This window comes from Pyxicephalus adspersus, chromosome Z, assembly GCF_032062135.1.
Source record: "Pyxicephalus adspersus chromosome Z, UCB_Pads_2.0, whole genome shotgun sequence".
NCBI lineage: Eukaryota > Metazoa > Chordata > Amphibia > Anura > Pyxicephalidae > Pyxicephalus > Pyxicephalus adspersus.
This window is the reverse complement of record NC_092871.1, coordinates 59,012,617-59,029,979: the sequence shown is the minus strand read 5'-3', so window position 1 is coordinate 59,029,979 and position 17,363 is coordinate 59,012,617. Positions and strand designations below refer to the sequence as shown.

The 17,363-nt window shown below is 38.6% G+C and overlaps 1 protein-coding gene and 1 long non-coding RNA gene across 3 annotated transcripts in view; one reads left to right on the top strand and one right to left on the bottom strand.

The window, feature by feature from the left end:
* LOC140343731 (uncharacterized) overlaps positions 1–17,363 on the top strand; it is a 554,400-nt gene that overhangs the window by 255,691 nt on the left and 281,346 nt on the right. The gene's annotated exons all lie outside the window — the stretch shown is intronic.
* COL27A1 (collagen type XXVII alpha 1 chain) overlaps positions 1–17,363 on the bottom strand; it is a 273,626-nt gene that overhangs the window by 161,342 nt on the left and 94,921 nt on the right. For both annotated transcript variants that reach the window (XM_072430586.1, XM_072430585.1), the window contains exons 14-15: positions 16,282–16,326; positions 678–731 (exon numbers count right to left, since the gene is read on the bottom strand). In XM_072430586.1, coding sequence (XP_072286687.1) covers positions 678–731; positions 16,282–16,326 — 99 coding nt within the window. The remainder of the gene's footprint in view (positions 1–677; positions 732–16,281; positions 16,327–17,363) is intronic.

The window sequence follows — 17,363 nt, the reverse complement described above, 5'->3', positions numbered from 1 at the left end:
TTCGTCGTTCGTTTTCCGACGATAATAATTGGAAGTGTGTACGTAGCTTTAATCTCCTTCTGACCTGCATCTAACCTCGTAAACTGCTTTAAGCTACTTTTCGGATTTCCATTGACCTATATGGGGGGAAAATTCTGATGTAAACAAAGGCTTTTGTACATGAAGCTTTACTTTTTTTCAGATAAACTCAGAAGAGTCAGAGTTAGGTAAAACTCCATTAAAAGTAATTTTTTCCTCCAGATTGTCAACTGTCCAGGTTTGCTAGGCTGGAATTCCCACATGTGATCATGTTATAGTCCGCAAAAGGTGCGGTGAACTGGAAGGCTCTATCTTAGCACAAAAAGCAACAACCCAGTGCCTTGAAATGTTTCATGCTGTTGTGCTTAGTACTAAGGCTTATGCCAAGTGTCCTAATGTCCTACTCTTCACATGGACGTTATCCATGCTCTGAGCTACTTGCCTCAAAAAGGTTCCTTTGAAGAACCCACTAAAAGAACAAGGGTGACTAAACCAGTGATTCCATCATGGGTTCTCCACTGCAACAATACATCTAAATGTGACTACTACAAGCTACCATGACAGGAATTGATACTTACATATACTTTATTCAAAATGAAACATTTTTTTTAAAAAAAAGCTCCCTAAATGATTTGGAATATTTGGTTTGTCTGACTTACCTTCAAACCTTTAGGTCCCATGTAGCCTATGACTCCAGCAGCGCCCATGTCACCCTAAGAAGAGCAAAATCAGACATATTAGAGACGAGGGATGCCAACACCAAAACACAGTTTAACATTGACCTACAAGCATATATAATCAGTAATTACAATTCTTTTTAGAATTTACAAACAGTAAAAATGTTTAAAGTTACACATAAACTCACAGGTTACAGTGTGGGTAACAAGAAAATGTAAAAGGTACTGACTTGCTTGGGGGAATTGTATAAAGCTTAAAATTGAACGTATACAAATGCACACATTTATTAGGGTACCAACTATGGCAATGGTGATGAAAAGAAGACTGTGATTTATAGCAACCACTCAGTGTCCAATAAAAGGGGGATTTTGGTTTGTAGCTCCCTGTATACTGCACTTTGCACACCCCTCGTCTATATTACAATATACCTAAAACCTGCTGGGAAATAGAAGAAATAAAACTGCACAGCTACACATGGCCATTAGGAGGCTTTTGTCTTTAATTGCCCTGTGTAGCAGTTATAGGATAAAACAACATATATACCCTCTGCCCTCCCACAATACTGTGCTCAGTACCTGGGGAAAGTATCTTAGTTGTAAATGGGAGTGGAGGATAGACGTATGTGCAATCAGAATGTGTCTATAGTATTGAAGAGCAAAGGGATTTTTTTTGGTACAGGTCCACTTTTAGGTGTCCACAGATAAAGCAAGATTTTTGGTCTGACTGAGGAACAATCTGCCAGTCATTGATTTAGCCATTTATGTATTCTGTCTCATGATGGAAAAAAGAATACTTTCTAAAGTAATTTTACTCAATTGTGATATGTTTCTTATTGACTTATGTTGTGTCTATCTGACAGGAACTTAAATCATATCTCTCCAATGGGACATAAATAACAAAAAAATAGATAGAGCCGGGTATGTTAAATACATCTGTATGTATTTTTTTTTCTGGTGTCTTTGTCCCATCGGGGAAATTTTTCTTTAATTTGCCATTCAGAGATTGAAATGGAAATGAGAGGAAGAGAATTACAACTTAGAAGTAATGCAGAACACATACGTGGGGCACATAACTGAAATCCTAAGATTATAAATAATTTTTTTTAAACTGGTGTAATTAGTGTTCCATAATTTCACTTTCAAGTGAAGTTTCAACTAATAAAACATTTCAGTATTAGCCCATTAATTCAGGCTTTTATATTGTATCTAAAGGGTTACAATAACACAACCTCAGTGTGAGTTTTTTATGGCCTAGTGATAAGTGAGGTTCTCAGCTATTATTTTATTTGCACAGGAGATCTTCCCTTCTTGAGGATGGCTTGAGGATGGGCTTGGAGCCAAGGACAGCTGGTATCCTGTAACTAGCTGAAAGAGCTTACTATGGCCAGAGTAGAAAGGTGCTCTTGTCTGTTAGGTACCTGGCTGTTCTGTTGCTGACTACAAGGATCTGAAGTGCACAAGGAAGGGGCCACAGATCAAAGAAACACGAGATGTGCCCCTTCATTTTTCAAGCCTTGGATAGATATAATCATGGGTCCCAGGGCTGTGCTAAAGCCTTGCTCTACTGAGAGGCAAAGGATCATCTCAATGAAGGAGACACAAAAGGCTATTTACTAGGCTTGTGCACTCCCAGCTGTGATCCTATTTGCATCAATAAAGCTAAACTGTGTTACTTTAACCCCTCTGTGGTTGCCGGTGGGAATGTTCTTCTCCCATTCTAAGGTGGCTTTGACTATACAAAATAGGTGGGTGTCTGGAGTTCTTCATGTAAAAATAATTAATAATTCATGAGTAACATTAAAGGGTTAAAAACCAAATCAACCAATGAAGGAAAGAGATGAGAATGCCTTTAATAGCAGGTTTCCAATTTGCTACTACTACTAAAATCTCACATTCGTTTTTGGTACATTCTGAATAGTTACTTGACCAAGCAGTTTTTCATTTTATTAACAATGATCTTTGAGTTCAGGTTATAAGATTTCAACTTTTAAATTTAGGGAATGCAAAAGTTGGAATGCCAATATACGGTTCTTTTGATATAACAAAACTTTAAATTTGGTGAAAGGAGAACCAGAAACTGTGGTCAGAAAACGTGTTAAATACATCTTCCAAAGATTTCAGAAGCCAGGAAATAACTTAGGCTAACGTGCTAACTAGCTGCTAGGTAAAATGCTAATCATTTCTGTAACTAAAATAGTTTTGGCTGTAGTATCCACCTTCAGAAAAAGCAACTAGCTTGACCAAAAAAAAAAAAAACAGCAAGGCCAAGGCAGTCTCTACTACTCTACTAGACAGGAATGAGAAATAAGCATCAAAAGAGATCAAATTAAAAAGGAGCACCATTAGGAGTGGCAAAAGACTTTTGATATTTAGGATAGATCATTGCACAACAAAACCAGAACTAAGCAGCAAACAAACATTTAGCAAGAGCAGGATACCTAATTTGGCAACAATAAGCATACTAAACATAGTATGCAAATAGCACTGGTGTGCCTCAGCAGAAATAATCTTAATTTCTTTGCAAAAAAGACAACTTTATACTATATGGCCACCATAAATCCACTGTTTACAAGAGCCTCCAATATGCCAGATAAAGATATCACTTTGAGAAAATAAAACCAAACAAAATGTACAGAAAATATGCATATTTGCTGTACGCAATCATCTGATTTTGTAACAATGAAAAAGAACACATAGGAATAATGTAAAACTGAAAATTTTAATTCCACTGATCAAATGTTCCTAAACAAATTTGCTCTGTGGCAAAGTTCTCCCTAAAAATTTACAAAAAACAGATGACTAAGAAGACACATTTCCTAATGCTTATTTCTATGAATAATTAGGACATTCCAATGCCAGGATCCTTGCACTAGTACCTTTTATTATAGAAAGAACTAGTCTCTAGAGTGGTGCGTCCCACAAGAGACCTGGGTATGCATTATTATTATTATTATTATTATTAAACAGGATGCATAAAAAGGGATTAAGCCTTATATAAGAAGGGTTAGTGTTTGAGATTGTTTGGTTTGGGGGGTAAAGGAAGGAGAATGTGAGGGTTCAAGTTACAGGAAGGTTGGTGATAGAGTGTTAGGATGTGAGGTACAGGAAAAGTTAGTATTAGGTCTACATGAAGACTTAATATTAGGGATACAAGGATGGTCAGTGTTAGGGTTCAGGGAGGGTTTATGTTGGGATTTGAGATAAAGACAAGAGTTTTAGCCAGGGTTAGTGTTGAAACTGGAGATACAAGAAGTGTTAGAACCACAGGTATAAGAGGTGTTAATGCATGGAGTAGAGTTATAGGGCGAGGATCTCCTACAACTGGACAGTTAAAAAAACTATTTTTACCACAGATCACTTTTACAAACAGACTGCTTTACTTGTTGGTATGGAGCAGCTAGCTCCGTTGCTGAGTCAGCTAGATGTTTCCAGCACATTCTAGGCCAGTGAGTGAGAAATTCTCGTTGATACTAGTGTTTTATAAACTGTCTGACATTGGTTAAGAACAGTGAAAAAAAAAAAAATCTGACAGTTTTGCTTTAAATCACCTGTCAAGTGGTATACACATTAGCATGAATGATATAAGTGGACCTTGGGATTGTAAAGTTAAGGGAATCAGCATATCGCAGGGCACTGTGCGTCAAAGTTCATTTATTAAAGAACCAACCTAACGCAAACAGTTTTACTTCAGCGAAAAAATAACACAAAAACAGCTTAGTCCAGCCCAACAAGGCTTACAAAGGCTTATTTCAGCAAATAAATCCTGTTGATTGAGACTCTTACTGCCCCACCTACTCCACGACATTCCCAGACATACCTGTCAGTTACGTTGGAAATCCTGGGCTGTACAGCAGTTGGATAGGAAGGCCCACCCAGATCATTCCTTTCTATGCAAAAGTCCCAACCCTGTAGTACCTCAATAAAAATGGCCAAAGAAGGCTGCCAAACCAAATTTTCTGGACCCTTTTGCAGTACCAAACCTTTTTTCAGAAGAACAATGACCTAAAGAAGGGAGGAATATATCTACCATCAAGGACCCACCACTGGCGTTCCGTACAGGGTACAAACTCTGACCCAGTCACAAAAAAACTTAAATTAGGATGTTTATATTATTGTTGTAGTATTGTAGTATGTAAACCAGGGAAACTATAAAGTGTCCTTAAATAGGGAAGAAGAGACTGGATTTTTTAAGAGCAGACTTGTTGCACAATTAGCAACAGTATTATGGTACAATTATAGAAGTTCCACAGACTTCAGTTTCTGTCTCCAGTGGAGTACATGGAAAGCTACAGGGCACGAACTCCAGAGTGCAATGCCAGGTACGCAGCATGAGATTCTAACTTGCAACAAGCCACCTCTTTGTACTGGCTCATATAAAGACCCCTTCAGCTCTCAGTTTATCCAGGACAGACCCCAGCTATTTACAACCCCATGAGGTTCATGTTACACAGCTCACTGGCCTTTAATAGGATTTTTTGGAAAAAACACCTGCGGACAGCTACAGACCCGTCGGATAGACATGAGATGGTCTCAGTGGCTTTGTATTAACTGCCATCAGACACCAGCAAGAAAGGGGGTAACACAATTCTCTACCTTATGCCAATATTTATGAAAGGGAAACTCTGTGCCTATAATTATCATAGGCACAACTAGAATGAAAAGGTAATTTGGAATGAAAAAGTAAAAAAGTAATTTAAATTGTTAATAACCACGCAAAGCACTATGATTTCTATGTTTATATACTGTAAAATTTTTACACTGTAAAAACAAATTCAGCTTCAACTTGAGTTGTTATGCTGTGGGTTTGTTCAACTTTATGGGATGAAGTCAGTCATGAAATGTTTCATACATGAAAAATATTTTCAATGATGATTTAATCACAATCAAATACCTACCATATAACTGCTGACTGCTTACTGGTAATGTTAGGTGCCTGGCTATCCTACTGACCCAACTAATTTAATATTTTCTGAGCCTGAGGTTTACTTTAATTACTTTGAAACCTAAAATCTAATACATTCTGCAATTACTGGTCAACAATCTGTAGTACCCCATCTCTAAAGAACTACTAGAACCAACATATTTGAAAATGTTTGCCAATTATGGCACATACTTTTTTGTAAGCACCCTGCAGAGATGGTCCAATAACCTGCACTGATACATCCCACTGAACTTGCAATTTTTGCTGATGATTCAAAGGCAAGATTCCCCGTTCACAGTGATACTTATGGCAACTACAGGAGCTACACTGTCCATGTTGTCTGTCTCTGTATGCAGTCGTACCCTGAAAACTGAGCTCTACTCTACATGAAACAATAATTATTTAATTGCCATCTCTAGTCAAGACTTCATATAATAGATTACAAGTCTGTGTAATGTATGGTCAAAGTTGTCATTCATCCAACTTTAAAACAACCTTAGAAAAACATTGTATGTAAGAAGGACACAAATAGCACCCATACATCATGGTTCACCTAAGCACTGGACTTTCAAATTATGCCTAATCAGAATAAAAGACTCTAAATAGGTGAACTCCAGATTCAACCGCACACATGGTGAGAATAGCCCATTTTCAAACATCTACCAAATATTTTGTGATTGTGTTCTTTTATAGTATTGAAGGCTTAGATCACCTGCAAGGCTTTCTGTAACTGCTGACAGTGGTCTCTTTGTGGAAAATTTCTTTCACTTTCTATCTAAGTGTGTCAGAATGTGACAAGGTGACCCTGGGGCAGGAATATCTCTCTACAATGTAGCCACAAACAGCAAAAAAAAACCCAACTTTTTTAGTGTAGTATGGTAGGATTAGAACCCCCATCAGGTTTTTATACCAGTTGGTGCCTCCCCCATATGCCTACAACAAGGACACAGAGAGCAATGAAAGTGTACCTAAACTCAGAATTTTCACTTTACAAAAAAAGGTGCAACACCTTTTTTTTTTTTTTTTTTTAAAAAGGGGGGTGCACCACCGCCCCCTAATTCTCAGCTGCCTAGGCGGTCGAGAATGAATGGGAGTGCAAAGCCTCCCGGGCATGCGCAGAAAGAGCCTTTTTGCTCAAAAAGAAAAATTTGTCAAAAACAGCAAGGCCCCTGAGCCGGGTGACGTAGGATGAATAACCCAGAAAAGAAGACAAAAATGGCTGCGCTCATTGCGCCAGCTCCGGTACGGATGCCAAGACAATGTGGGACCAGATGCCAGACACCCCCAGAGTGATCAGACTGCCCTACAAGATTGAAGGTAAGTGTGTCTGTTTGTTTTTTTTGAATATTCAGTATAGTTCCTTTTAAAAAATGATAATTTTTTAATTCCCCTCTTCAAACCATAACTGGTGCTCAGCATAATTGTGTATATTATTCAGCATTTTTTAAATGCTAAATTTATTTGTGCAAAGGTATAGGAAATTCTTATAACAATAGTGGACTTTGGTATATTCTCTACTACAATTCTGTCCTCCTCTGACATCCCCGATTTCTAGTTTATATTTACAATTACAAAACAAAACAAAATACCAAAAAACAAATCAAATTTGTTCCGTTTAGTTGCTTTTCAAATTAATAAATAAACCTGCATGAGTATCTCACTTCATATTTACAAGCTAGGGGCTATGGAACTATAAAATACACTTCTAAAATGTAAAGTCCCCCTTTTGTGACTGTTTATATAGGGATGAAATAGGTTCTAAGGGGGAAAATAGTTTTCCAAGTGTTTAAGTTCAGAGAGTAATACATTTCAACCAAGACCCAAAGCAGAATTGTTCTGACAATATTTTTCTACAGCAAACTACTTAGTGCTACCAGTGGCCTCAACACTTAGGAGCTGTATGTGCTGCTGGATTGACAGCTATACAGGCACAAGAGCTCCTTATAGGTAAACAGTGTACATGGAAGCTAGTGGAAAAAGATCTGCTACCTTCTCAGAAGTATCAGACTATACCAGACTAAAGTGAAACGAAACACTTTTATGGATGTATAAATAACAAAGGATTTAGCATTTTAATCAATGACTTAATGTAACCTGTAACCTAAATCTTCCATATATGGAAATAACACCCCTTTACCCTGTCCTAAAAGAGGCAAATACTTACCTTTCCTTTAGAAAACCTACCAAAAAAGGTAATGTTGGCTAAGTCCAATGCTGGTTATCCAATAAAATGCAGGGGCGCTGGTCATTAGATTTCCGCTAAAAGGACACTCAAATTTCCTCAGCTTTGCCAAAATCTTGATCCTAACATTCAATGAGGATCACATTATTAAAAGAGATTTGATCATGTGACTGTTTTCACAATGAGCGCAAAGCAGTGGTTTCTGTAGAGTTTATTTTTTTTGGCTGGTATAAATTTAAATCTGAACTTCAGCCAAACATTTAAATACACAGATGAAATACACAAAAAACAGCTGTTTTTTTCCTGTCCTTCTAGATAACTTTTCAAGACTGGTAAAAAAAAGGACCTGATTTTTCTGCAATAAAACTACACACTCAGGTCTCCTCTGCTCTCCTTCTTTGTGTCTGGATATTGAAAGGAGAAGCAGCACAAAGAAAAGCTATTTTTTTAGTTTGTCACTCTGCTTTCTTTTTAGCAATTTCCTTGTAGGACTAGGCCCTTTCCCCAGTTTGAGCTCTGCGAAAGGCTGATATCAAGTTATATCAATGTACTTTAAAAGCTTGCATTAAAACACATTTACTGAATACAGAGCTGCATTTGTGTCTAATATTATAGCATGGAGTACAGTTTTAGAAGACAGAATAAAGGCTCCTCCCTAAAGTCACATCTCCAGATAAAGCTGCAACTCAGTTCAGACCCCTTAAGAAAAGAATTTATGAACACATCTACGCAGTAACTGATGGTAAAGTTACTACCCCTATCAGTTACCACATAGCCACAAAACTTAAATATGATCCAGACACCCTTTTCTTTTTCAGAACATGCCCCCACCCAACCCACGAGGTGGAGACTGAGACACAAAATTATTAAAGTCGAGTACAAATAGATTGTTAACATCAGAGCAATCCAGGCCCCTGGCCTTAATGACATGCTTAGCTATAGGCCATTCCTATTTAAAATGTAACATCTTTCCGCACTAATTTAGCTTTAGGTTACTGTCCCCTTTTGATAATACTAGAAATACTATACTTAGAGTGTTGAGATCTATTATGACTATGTATGGATGTGTATCTGTGAATGTTATTACCTTTTTTCCTTTATAATTATAATCAGCAATAAGCTTGTCATTGGATCTCATTATTATCCTTCTCAAAATATTTCTGTATACCTAAATATGAAAATAACAATTAAATCATAGCTATATGATATAAACATCCATGTGTTTATGTAAACACTATTTGCCACAATATGTTTCTCAATGGTTATGTATTCAGTTTGAATATCCAGTGTGCTGATTTATCTTAACAATTTGCTATACTAATGGGCAAACATCAAAGTTGCATACCTTATATATTTATATTTATAATATTTTTTATTGAACAATGGAATTTTTTAAACTTCTATGCAAAGGCAGCTAGAAAATCATGAATATAGCTTTAGACATTCAGATATACAAACTACAATACTACTACTACATAATGTGAACAAATAATGTGAACATAGTTACATATTAGGTCAGGTTGACAAAAGACATAGGTCCATCAAGTTCAACCACTAGGAAATAAACATATCCCAGATAAAAAACCCTATAAGACATTGCTGGTCCAGAGGAAGGCAAAAAAACCCTGGTACAATTTGCTTCAACAGGGGAAAAAAATTCCTTCCTCATTCCATGAGGCAATCGGATGTTCCTTGGATCAACAGTCACTGTTATTTTTACTTTAAAGCCTTAATACCCAGTTATATTCTGTGCTTCAAGAAAAACATCAAGCTTTTTCATAAAGCAATCTATAGCAGTTGCTGAAACTACTTCCTGAGGGAGCTGATTCCACATTTTCACACACCTTACAGTGAAGAATCCCTTCCTTATCCGGAGCTTAAACTTCTGACCAATGCTTTGTACAGGGGCAGGATAATGTCTCCATCTCTGCAGTCTATTCCTCTTTTAATACAAGAAATTTCTTTGCTATCTTTAGATATTGCAGCTTGGCATTGCATGCTGTTATTAACCTTCCTAGCGGAAACCTAGAAAAAAATTGCTGAAAGCGGTAACCCCGAGTCACACTCGGCGTAGGTAGACCTATGGAAAGTAATAGTAAACACAGCCTTACCTGGTTCGCCGGCGTCCCACGTCGTCCATGCCGCAATACCGGTCTTCTTTCTTCTTCCTCTGGCGTCTTCTGCACACGATGAGTCACCGGGGGAGTTCCGTGTGTACAGCCTGTGTACGTTGCCGACGGGGCGGAGCAGGAAATTCAAAATCCATTTGTATTGCATTCAATACAAAATAACAGTTTAGTACAACTTGCTCTATATATCCCCTGATGAAGCTGAATAGTGAAACGCATCAGGCATTAGACATTAATATTTACCATCATACTAGAGCTGGCGTGTCAAACTCCGGCCCCTGGGCCAAATCTGGCCTGCAACTTCCTTTTTTCTTTGGCCCCCAAAGGAATCCTAAATATGAACTGCAGCTGGCCCACCACTGCATTGAAATAGCGCCGCTACTACAATTCCTAGCATCACTCTGTCTTTGCGTGGCCCCACATTGGACTTGTTTATAGATGCAAGTAATGCCAGAAATGTTAGTAGCGGCGCTATTTCCAGCGGCAGGCCACTCATAGGATTTAGCCCCATATTAGCTGCGTCTGACATCTTCAGCATTCCCCGTCTGACATCTTCAGCATTCCCCTCCTCAGCTACACGTGGGAGGTGCTTAGGAGTTACAGGGGCTTCTTAGCAACCCATGGCCTTGTGTCATATAGCGGTGTCTCAGGCTGTGCATAGCCTGCTGTTATCAAAGTGATGCCAGTCGTCGTGTTACATCATAACTTACATAACTGTAAGTTTAAGCATCTGTAAGTTTAAGGTGCCGTCTTTGCTAGTAAAAAAAACAAATGCATGTGTAGTCAAGTTTAGTGCAGGCAGATTTTATAAGCATCTTCCGCTGTCAGTCAAGACGCACAAGCGCCCCCTCCCCTCTTGACATTCATTAGCGACCTATCACCTGGCCACCCCTCCTAAAAATGGCTAAAAGAAAGGTGGAAAACAGAAGCATTCTAGAAAAGAGGGAAGCAGAATATCTGTTCATACATGTAAAGACAGACCTGTTTGTCTTGTGTGTGGAATCAGCGTAGCTGTAACCAAAGAATGTAACAAAAAATGTGACACTATGAAATTAAACACCATGACAAGTACAAGAACCTAAACATGGCGCGAACTGCAACTGCAAATGGTGCAGGTGAGCTAACTGTTTATCACTGCATCATATATTAGGAATCGTTGTGTGGCAAAGCCCTGAGAATGGAACATGTTATGAGCACCATAACATGAGTAGTTAACTTTATAAGAGCTGAAGGTTTGAATCACCGCCATTTCAAGTCTTTTCTGGAGGACTGTTGTTTGGAATAAGCAGACATGCCGTATCAAACAGAGGTGAGATGGTTAAGCAGAGGAAAAATACTGAACAGATGTTTCTAGCTATGTAAGGAAATTTGTCAGTTTATAGAAAGCAAAGAGAAAGACACAGCAGAGCTCCAAGATAAAGAGTTTCTGTCTGAGTTGGCATTTCTCTGACATCACAAGTCATCTCAATATCTTGAACCTGCAGCGTTGGGGGCAGGGCCATGTCATCACAGACATGTACGCTGCAGTGAGGGCTTTTAAAATAAAATTGTGCCTGGTATAGACTTAGATACTGCAAGGAAATCTGGGCCATTTTCTTTGCTGCTAAACCATAAAAACAGAACTCTCTACCACAGCGTTCCCAAGTGCACAGTTAGCTAAAAAAAAAGTTTAGCCAGCGATTTGCTGACTTTGATGCCCAGAGATCTAGGTTTGAAATGCTTAGTAATCTGTTTGCAGTTGACGTGAAAAGCGCACCAACTAACCTCCAAATGGAGCTGATTGAACTCCAGTGTAGTGTCACGCTGAAGTCAAAGAAGGAGGCTGTGGGCGCTGCACAATTTTCACGTTACATCCCTGACACAATGCCCCAGCTCAGTACCCAAGCTGCTCAACTGCTCTCTATGTTCAGCAGCACATATCTGTGTGAGCAACTATTTTCCAAGATGAAGATGAACAAAACATTGCACAGGAGTCCCCCTGCTGATGAACACCTTCACTCAATACTGAGGATTTCCTCAGCTCAGAGCCTGACCCCAAACATTGATGAACTAGCATCCAAGAAGAAAGGCCAGGTATCTGGCTTGGACCTTAATAAATATTAAATGTTTTTTTATGTACTTTTCCTTGCTACTCCAAGGCATAGACTTGAATAGTTGGATTTTCACAGAAGTAATTTGTTATTATTGTTAGCCTGTGCAAAAAGTTTTTCATTAAAATTTAACTCAGAATGTTACAAATAGAGAAAGAGGCGTAAGATTTTTTCTAAAATAAAATTTTTAAAAAATTATTTTGCCACTTTCTCTATTATAGGCTTGTTCCAGATTAAAGGTTAAGCAAAACCTCTTTGTTTCCATATAAAAGTTTTATATCTAACAAGCAGGAAAAACTTCCTAAATTTTTTCAATAAATTTCAAGGTCTGCCCGCGACTTTGTCTAAGTTTTTAATTTTGTCCCAATCTGTGTTTGAGTTTAACATCCCTGTACTAGAGATACCACTGTATAGTCAGGCAACTAGTTTCCTATACCAACCATATGGAAAAAAAAACAATTGCTTTGTATGACTAATTTAAATGTTAACTTGAATTTCATTTTTGAATTGACTTTCTTTCACAATATACTTTTATTGCGTCACAAAAAACTCTAGCTTTCTTGTCTCTTTTTCTTTTTTATCCCACTCAGTTCAACCACACTTTTTGGCTCTGGAAAAAGTTGCCCCTGCCACCTTACGCTACCCCTGTCCTGTTAACGCTCGACCCTGGCACAACAATCATACAAAACATCTTCAAAAGACTGTTCATGCAGCTGAGCACAAGTGGAGGAAATCTGGCCTCAGTACTGACTTAATGGACTACAAAGCCAGACTACACTTTAACACTGAACTCATGGGCACCAAGCAAAATTATTTCTCCACTGTCATTTCCTCTCAAGCTTCCAACACACGCAGTCACCAGGCCACTCTAACCATACCCATCCCTTACCCCTTTAAATCATCACTGGCTTCCCTCAGCCCTGTTACTGTGGATGAAGTCCCTTCTCTCATAATCACCATCTACTACCTGTCTGCTTGACCCAATTCCCTCGGATCTACTCCATGCCCATTAATCCATCCTAACCGAACTATTCAACCTTTCCCTTTCTACTGGTATCTACCCCTCCGCTTTCAAACATGCCATTATTTTCACAATCCTGAGGAAACCCTCTTTAGACCCCTCTATACCTTCTAACTACTATCCTATCTCCCTTCTCCCATATGTTTCCAAACTTCTCGAGCACCTTGTCTACAAAAGACTCACCCATTACCTGAACATCAACTCTCTCCTTGACCCTCTGCAGCCTGGCTTTCGTGCTGCCCATTCCGCTGAAACAGCCCTTACTAAAGTGGCCAATGACCTCATCAGAGCCAAGTCTCAAGGGAACTTTTCCCTCCTCTTTCTCCTTGATCTTTCCTCTGCTTTTGACACTGTTGATCACCCCCTTCTAATACAAATCATGCGCTCTATTGGTATCAGTGACACTGGTCTCTCTTGGTTTGCTTCCTATCTGTCTGACCTCGCCTTTCAAGTTTCTTTTAATGGTATTTCCTCCTCTCCTGTTCTCCTCCCTGTTGGTGTTTCCCAAGTCTCAGTCCTTGGACCAGTTCTATTTTCTCTGTACTTCTCCTCTCTAGGTAGTCTAATTTCATCCTTTGGTTTACAGTATCATCTGTATGCCGATGACACTCAAATCTATCTGTCCACTCCTGACTTGTCTCCCTCAGTTCTGGATGAGGTTTAATGCTGACTGTCAGCCATTTCATCATGGATGTCTGACTGATTTCTGAAACTCAACCTGGATAAAACTGAACCCATCATCCCCCCCCCTTCACATTCCAAATCTCCCTCTGACATATTCATAACTGTTAACAACACTGTTATTCGTCCCTCCCATAAGGCACGTTGTCTTGGCGTCACCTTTATTTCTGCCCTCTCTTTTTTACCCCCCATATTCAGAACATTTCCAGGTCCTATCACTTTCATCTACGCAACATCTCTAAAATCTGCCCCTACCTGTCCCCAAAGACCACCAAACTCAATGTACATGATCATTTAATCTCTCCTCTATACTACTGTAACATCCTCCTCTCTGGTACTTCACTTACCCAACTCTCTATTACTCCGATAATCTATTATGAGCGCTGCAGCCAGACTCATCCATCCTTCCCACCGCTCTTCTTCTACTGCATCTCTTTGTAGTTCTCTTCATTGGCTTCCATTTCACCTTAGAATAAAATTCACGCTCCTGTATTTTGCCTTCAAATCCCTCCAAAGTTCTTGTCCCACTTACCTTTCTCACCTGGTAAGAAATACTCCCCTAGCCGCTCTCTTCGCTCTTCCAATGACCTACTACTGACTTCCTCACTCATAACCTCATCACACGCAAGCCTCCAAGACTTTTCTAGAGCTGCCCCAACTCTCTGGAATGGTCTTCATCATCCTTTTTGGCTTGCTCCTACTTTCTGTTCATTTAAAGGAGCACTCAAAACCCATTTTTTGGCCTACCAATCTTCTTCTGTCTTTGAACCCTCACTACTCCCCACCACTATGTATCTCCCCTCCTATTGTGTGTTACATCCCCCACCTCCTAAATTGTAAGCTCTTTGGGGCAGGGTCTTCTCCTCCTGTGTCACTGTCTGTATTTGTCTGTCATTTGCAGCCCCTATTTAATTGTACAGGGCTGCGTAATATGTTGTTTGTATAATAATAACTCTAAAACTCATGCTAAAGAAAATAAAAAGCTGAATATGGGCAAATATAAAACATTCAAAAGAATCCATAGTTGTAGAAAGTGAGATTATATTTAGGCTTTTAAATAAATACAGTCATACCTGGTGTTCTTTAAACTCCGGTTTTGTTAACATTTTTAGTAAAATACAAAGGCTTTAGGTTACAAGATGGAGCTGAGAAAAAGTTTGTTTGGCTTTTGTTATTGTTCATGGCAAGAAATAGGTACCAAAATAATCCAAGTGTGAAGTGCAAATTTTTAATGCAGATGTTTCTTAAGTACAAAATCTAAACCTGTTGGGCATCTTACTCCAAAACTATGAGCATTAATATTGAATTGCCTTCTACCCCTTTTGCAGCTTTGACAGGCTCCTTTGTTATCGAAAGGTCAGGTACTGATTTTGAAAGGTAAGACTCAGGATTGGCATTCCAAATTTAGTAGGGTTTATTGACTTAAACCAAGCTCCCACTTTAAGTTCCTCTGCACCAAACTTGTCAAACCATGTTTTTATAGCAGTGTTACCCCAGAAATGTTTTAACTCAGGTTGGAAGAAGCTGTAGGAGGATGGCAGTCCCTGAATTGTGACTAAACTTTTCAGTAACCACCCCAAAACAGCTGAGTGGTTAATGAAAGATGCTGGGTGGTGCGACAGGCTAAAAGAGGTTACAGAGTTGGCTTTGTTCCCAAACTGTTGCCTAAAAGTTAGAGAATAATTGTCTGAAATGAGTGTTCACATATTTTCATCATTTCACTTAGAAATGGTTATTACCCAAAAAACATTAGTATGCATAAGGAGCACAAATTGTTCATTGCTCAAGGAACTGGTAGTAACCCCTGGAGGAACTCTGTTTGATAAAACGCTCCCCTAAACAAAGATCTGTGTTCTCCATAAAAAACAATATTCTTTCTCACGTCCGAGAACTTGAAAGACAAAAGGTAATTGAATGTTACAAGGAATGGACACATATTTTACCAGGCCCGTGGACAAATATTTTCATCAAATTCAAAAGCAGTTGGAATAGTTATTCATGTATTCTTTTCCTCAGCAGAGAGGACACTGATCTCCACTTCATGAGCAGAAAAACTTGGCATGCTGCTGTCATCTGTCACTGTGATATGCAAAGGTATCAAATTTCACCAAAATTTTCTACATTTATGAGACATATACAACCACTATAACTATAAACAACATTTAACCTAACACAGTCCATGTGGAAAAGACATTTGTAGTCATTTCTGGAGTGGAACTTAGCCAACACTAATCTACTTAGCCTTATCTGTAAAAATAAAAAAATGAAAGACAGGGAAGAATTCTGTCACTGCCTATTGCCAGATGGACCTGTGGGACAATAGACAAATTCATGCCCACAGCTTTGCCCACTCAAGGCAGATAGCAAACGTAACTAAAATAGTTGATATAAACAAAGCAAAAAACCTCCTCAACTATCAGCAAAGACAGGCCTCCATAGGGTGAAAGAAACGTAATGCATTCATAGCAAGTTTAGTAAATAATGTTTGTATAAACTGTGCATTTGGGATAGAGTTTGTTGACTAATAAAAGGGATTGGCTGGTTACTGGTCATTGTACTTACAATGAATCCAGGGACTCCGGGAGGACCTGGGGGCCCAAGTTCACCCTAAATAAAAAAGAAAAACACTTTACTTTACAATTTAAAGACATCATTGTGCATTGTCCATTTATAAAAAAAAAAAAACATTTATAAAAGGAAATCATAATCATTTGAGTTGCTTAGAGAAACCAATGAGACTCTAGTGCAGGCTAGAAGTACCTTCTCTCTTTTCTTTTTATTATATCCCGAGGAGTACAGGAAGAACCACCAGCTAGGGAGTGGGCCACACTGCAACCAACAACAGCCAATCAGGGACAAAGCAACAGCCAAACAGGAAAAGCATTCTGGAGACTATAGGGAAACCCAGCAAATAAATTTCTGACTGGGCAAAAAATAAGGACTTTGAATCTTTGGCCTAGGGTCAACAACATTGAACAAGCTTATTCCTGGTAGGGATAGATTTATTTTGGGTAAATAAAGTGTTCTATGGTGTGTCATTTATTGGAGAATATAGGAAAAGGTGCTACCAAAGTACATGGTTTATTGTGACACATCTGTATATCGTCCAGCATCATCTTCTGAACTTGTAGCAATCAGCCACATAACACCCGAAGTCTGCAAAGAAAGTTGGTAATGTAATACTTCCTGATGCTGTGATTGTAGATTTGAACAGGAAGAAAACAAAGTTATATAATGGCCAGCATGTGTCAATGACTGAGGGTCCTGTCCGGATCAATATATAAATAATTTTAAAAAATTCGGAACCGCCACTATACAAAATGATGATGATGTATCAACGTATACAGAACTGCATATTGCATTCTGTATATCTGCCATGTGTTTAGCTTTAAATTCAATGAAAGATGTAGCCCAACAGCACAAACCCAAACCTGAATTATCAACTTTTGTTGGACTGGCTCTCTAATGTAAAAAGGGTTAAAGAGAAATACCAGACACACAATCACATTGATCCCATTTAGAGTGGCCTCATTTGTGTACACTGGTTTGCACATTACTAATTTTTATATGCTTTTTCTACATGTAAACCATGACCAAGAAAATTCCCTATTTCTCTAATTTTACAGTCTCTTGCAAAAAATAAA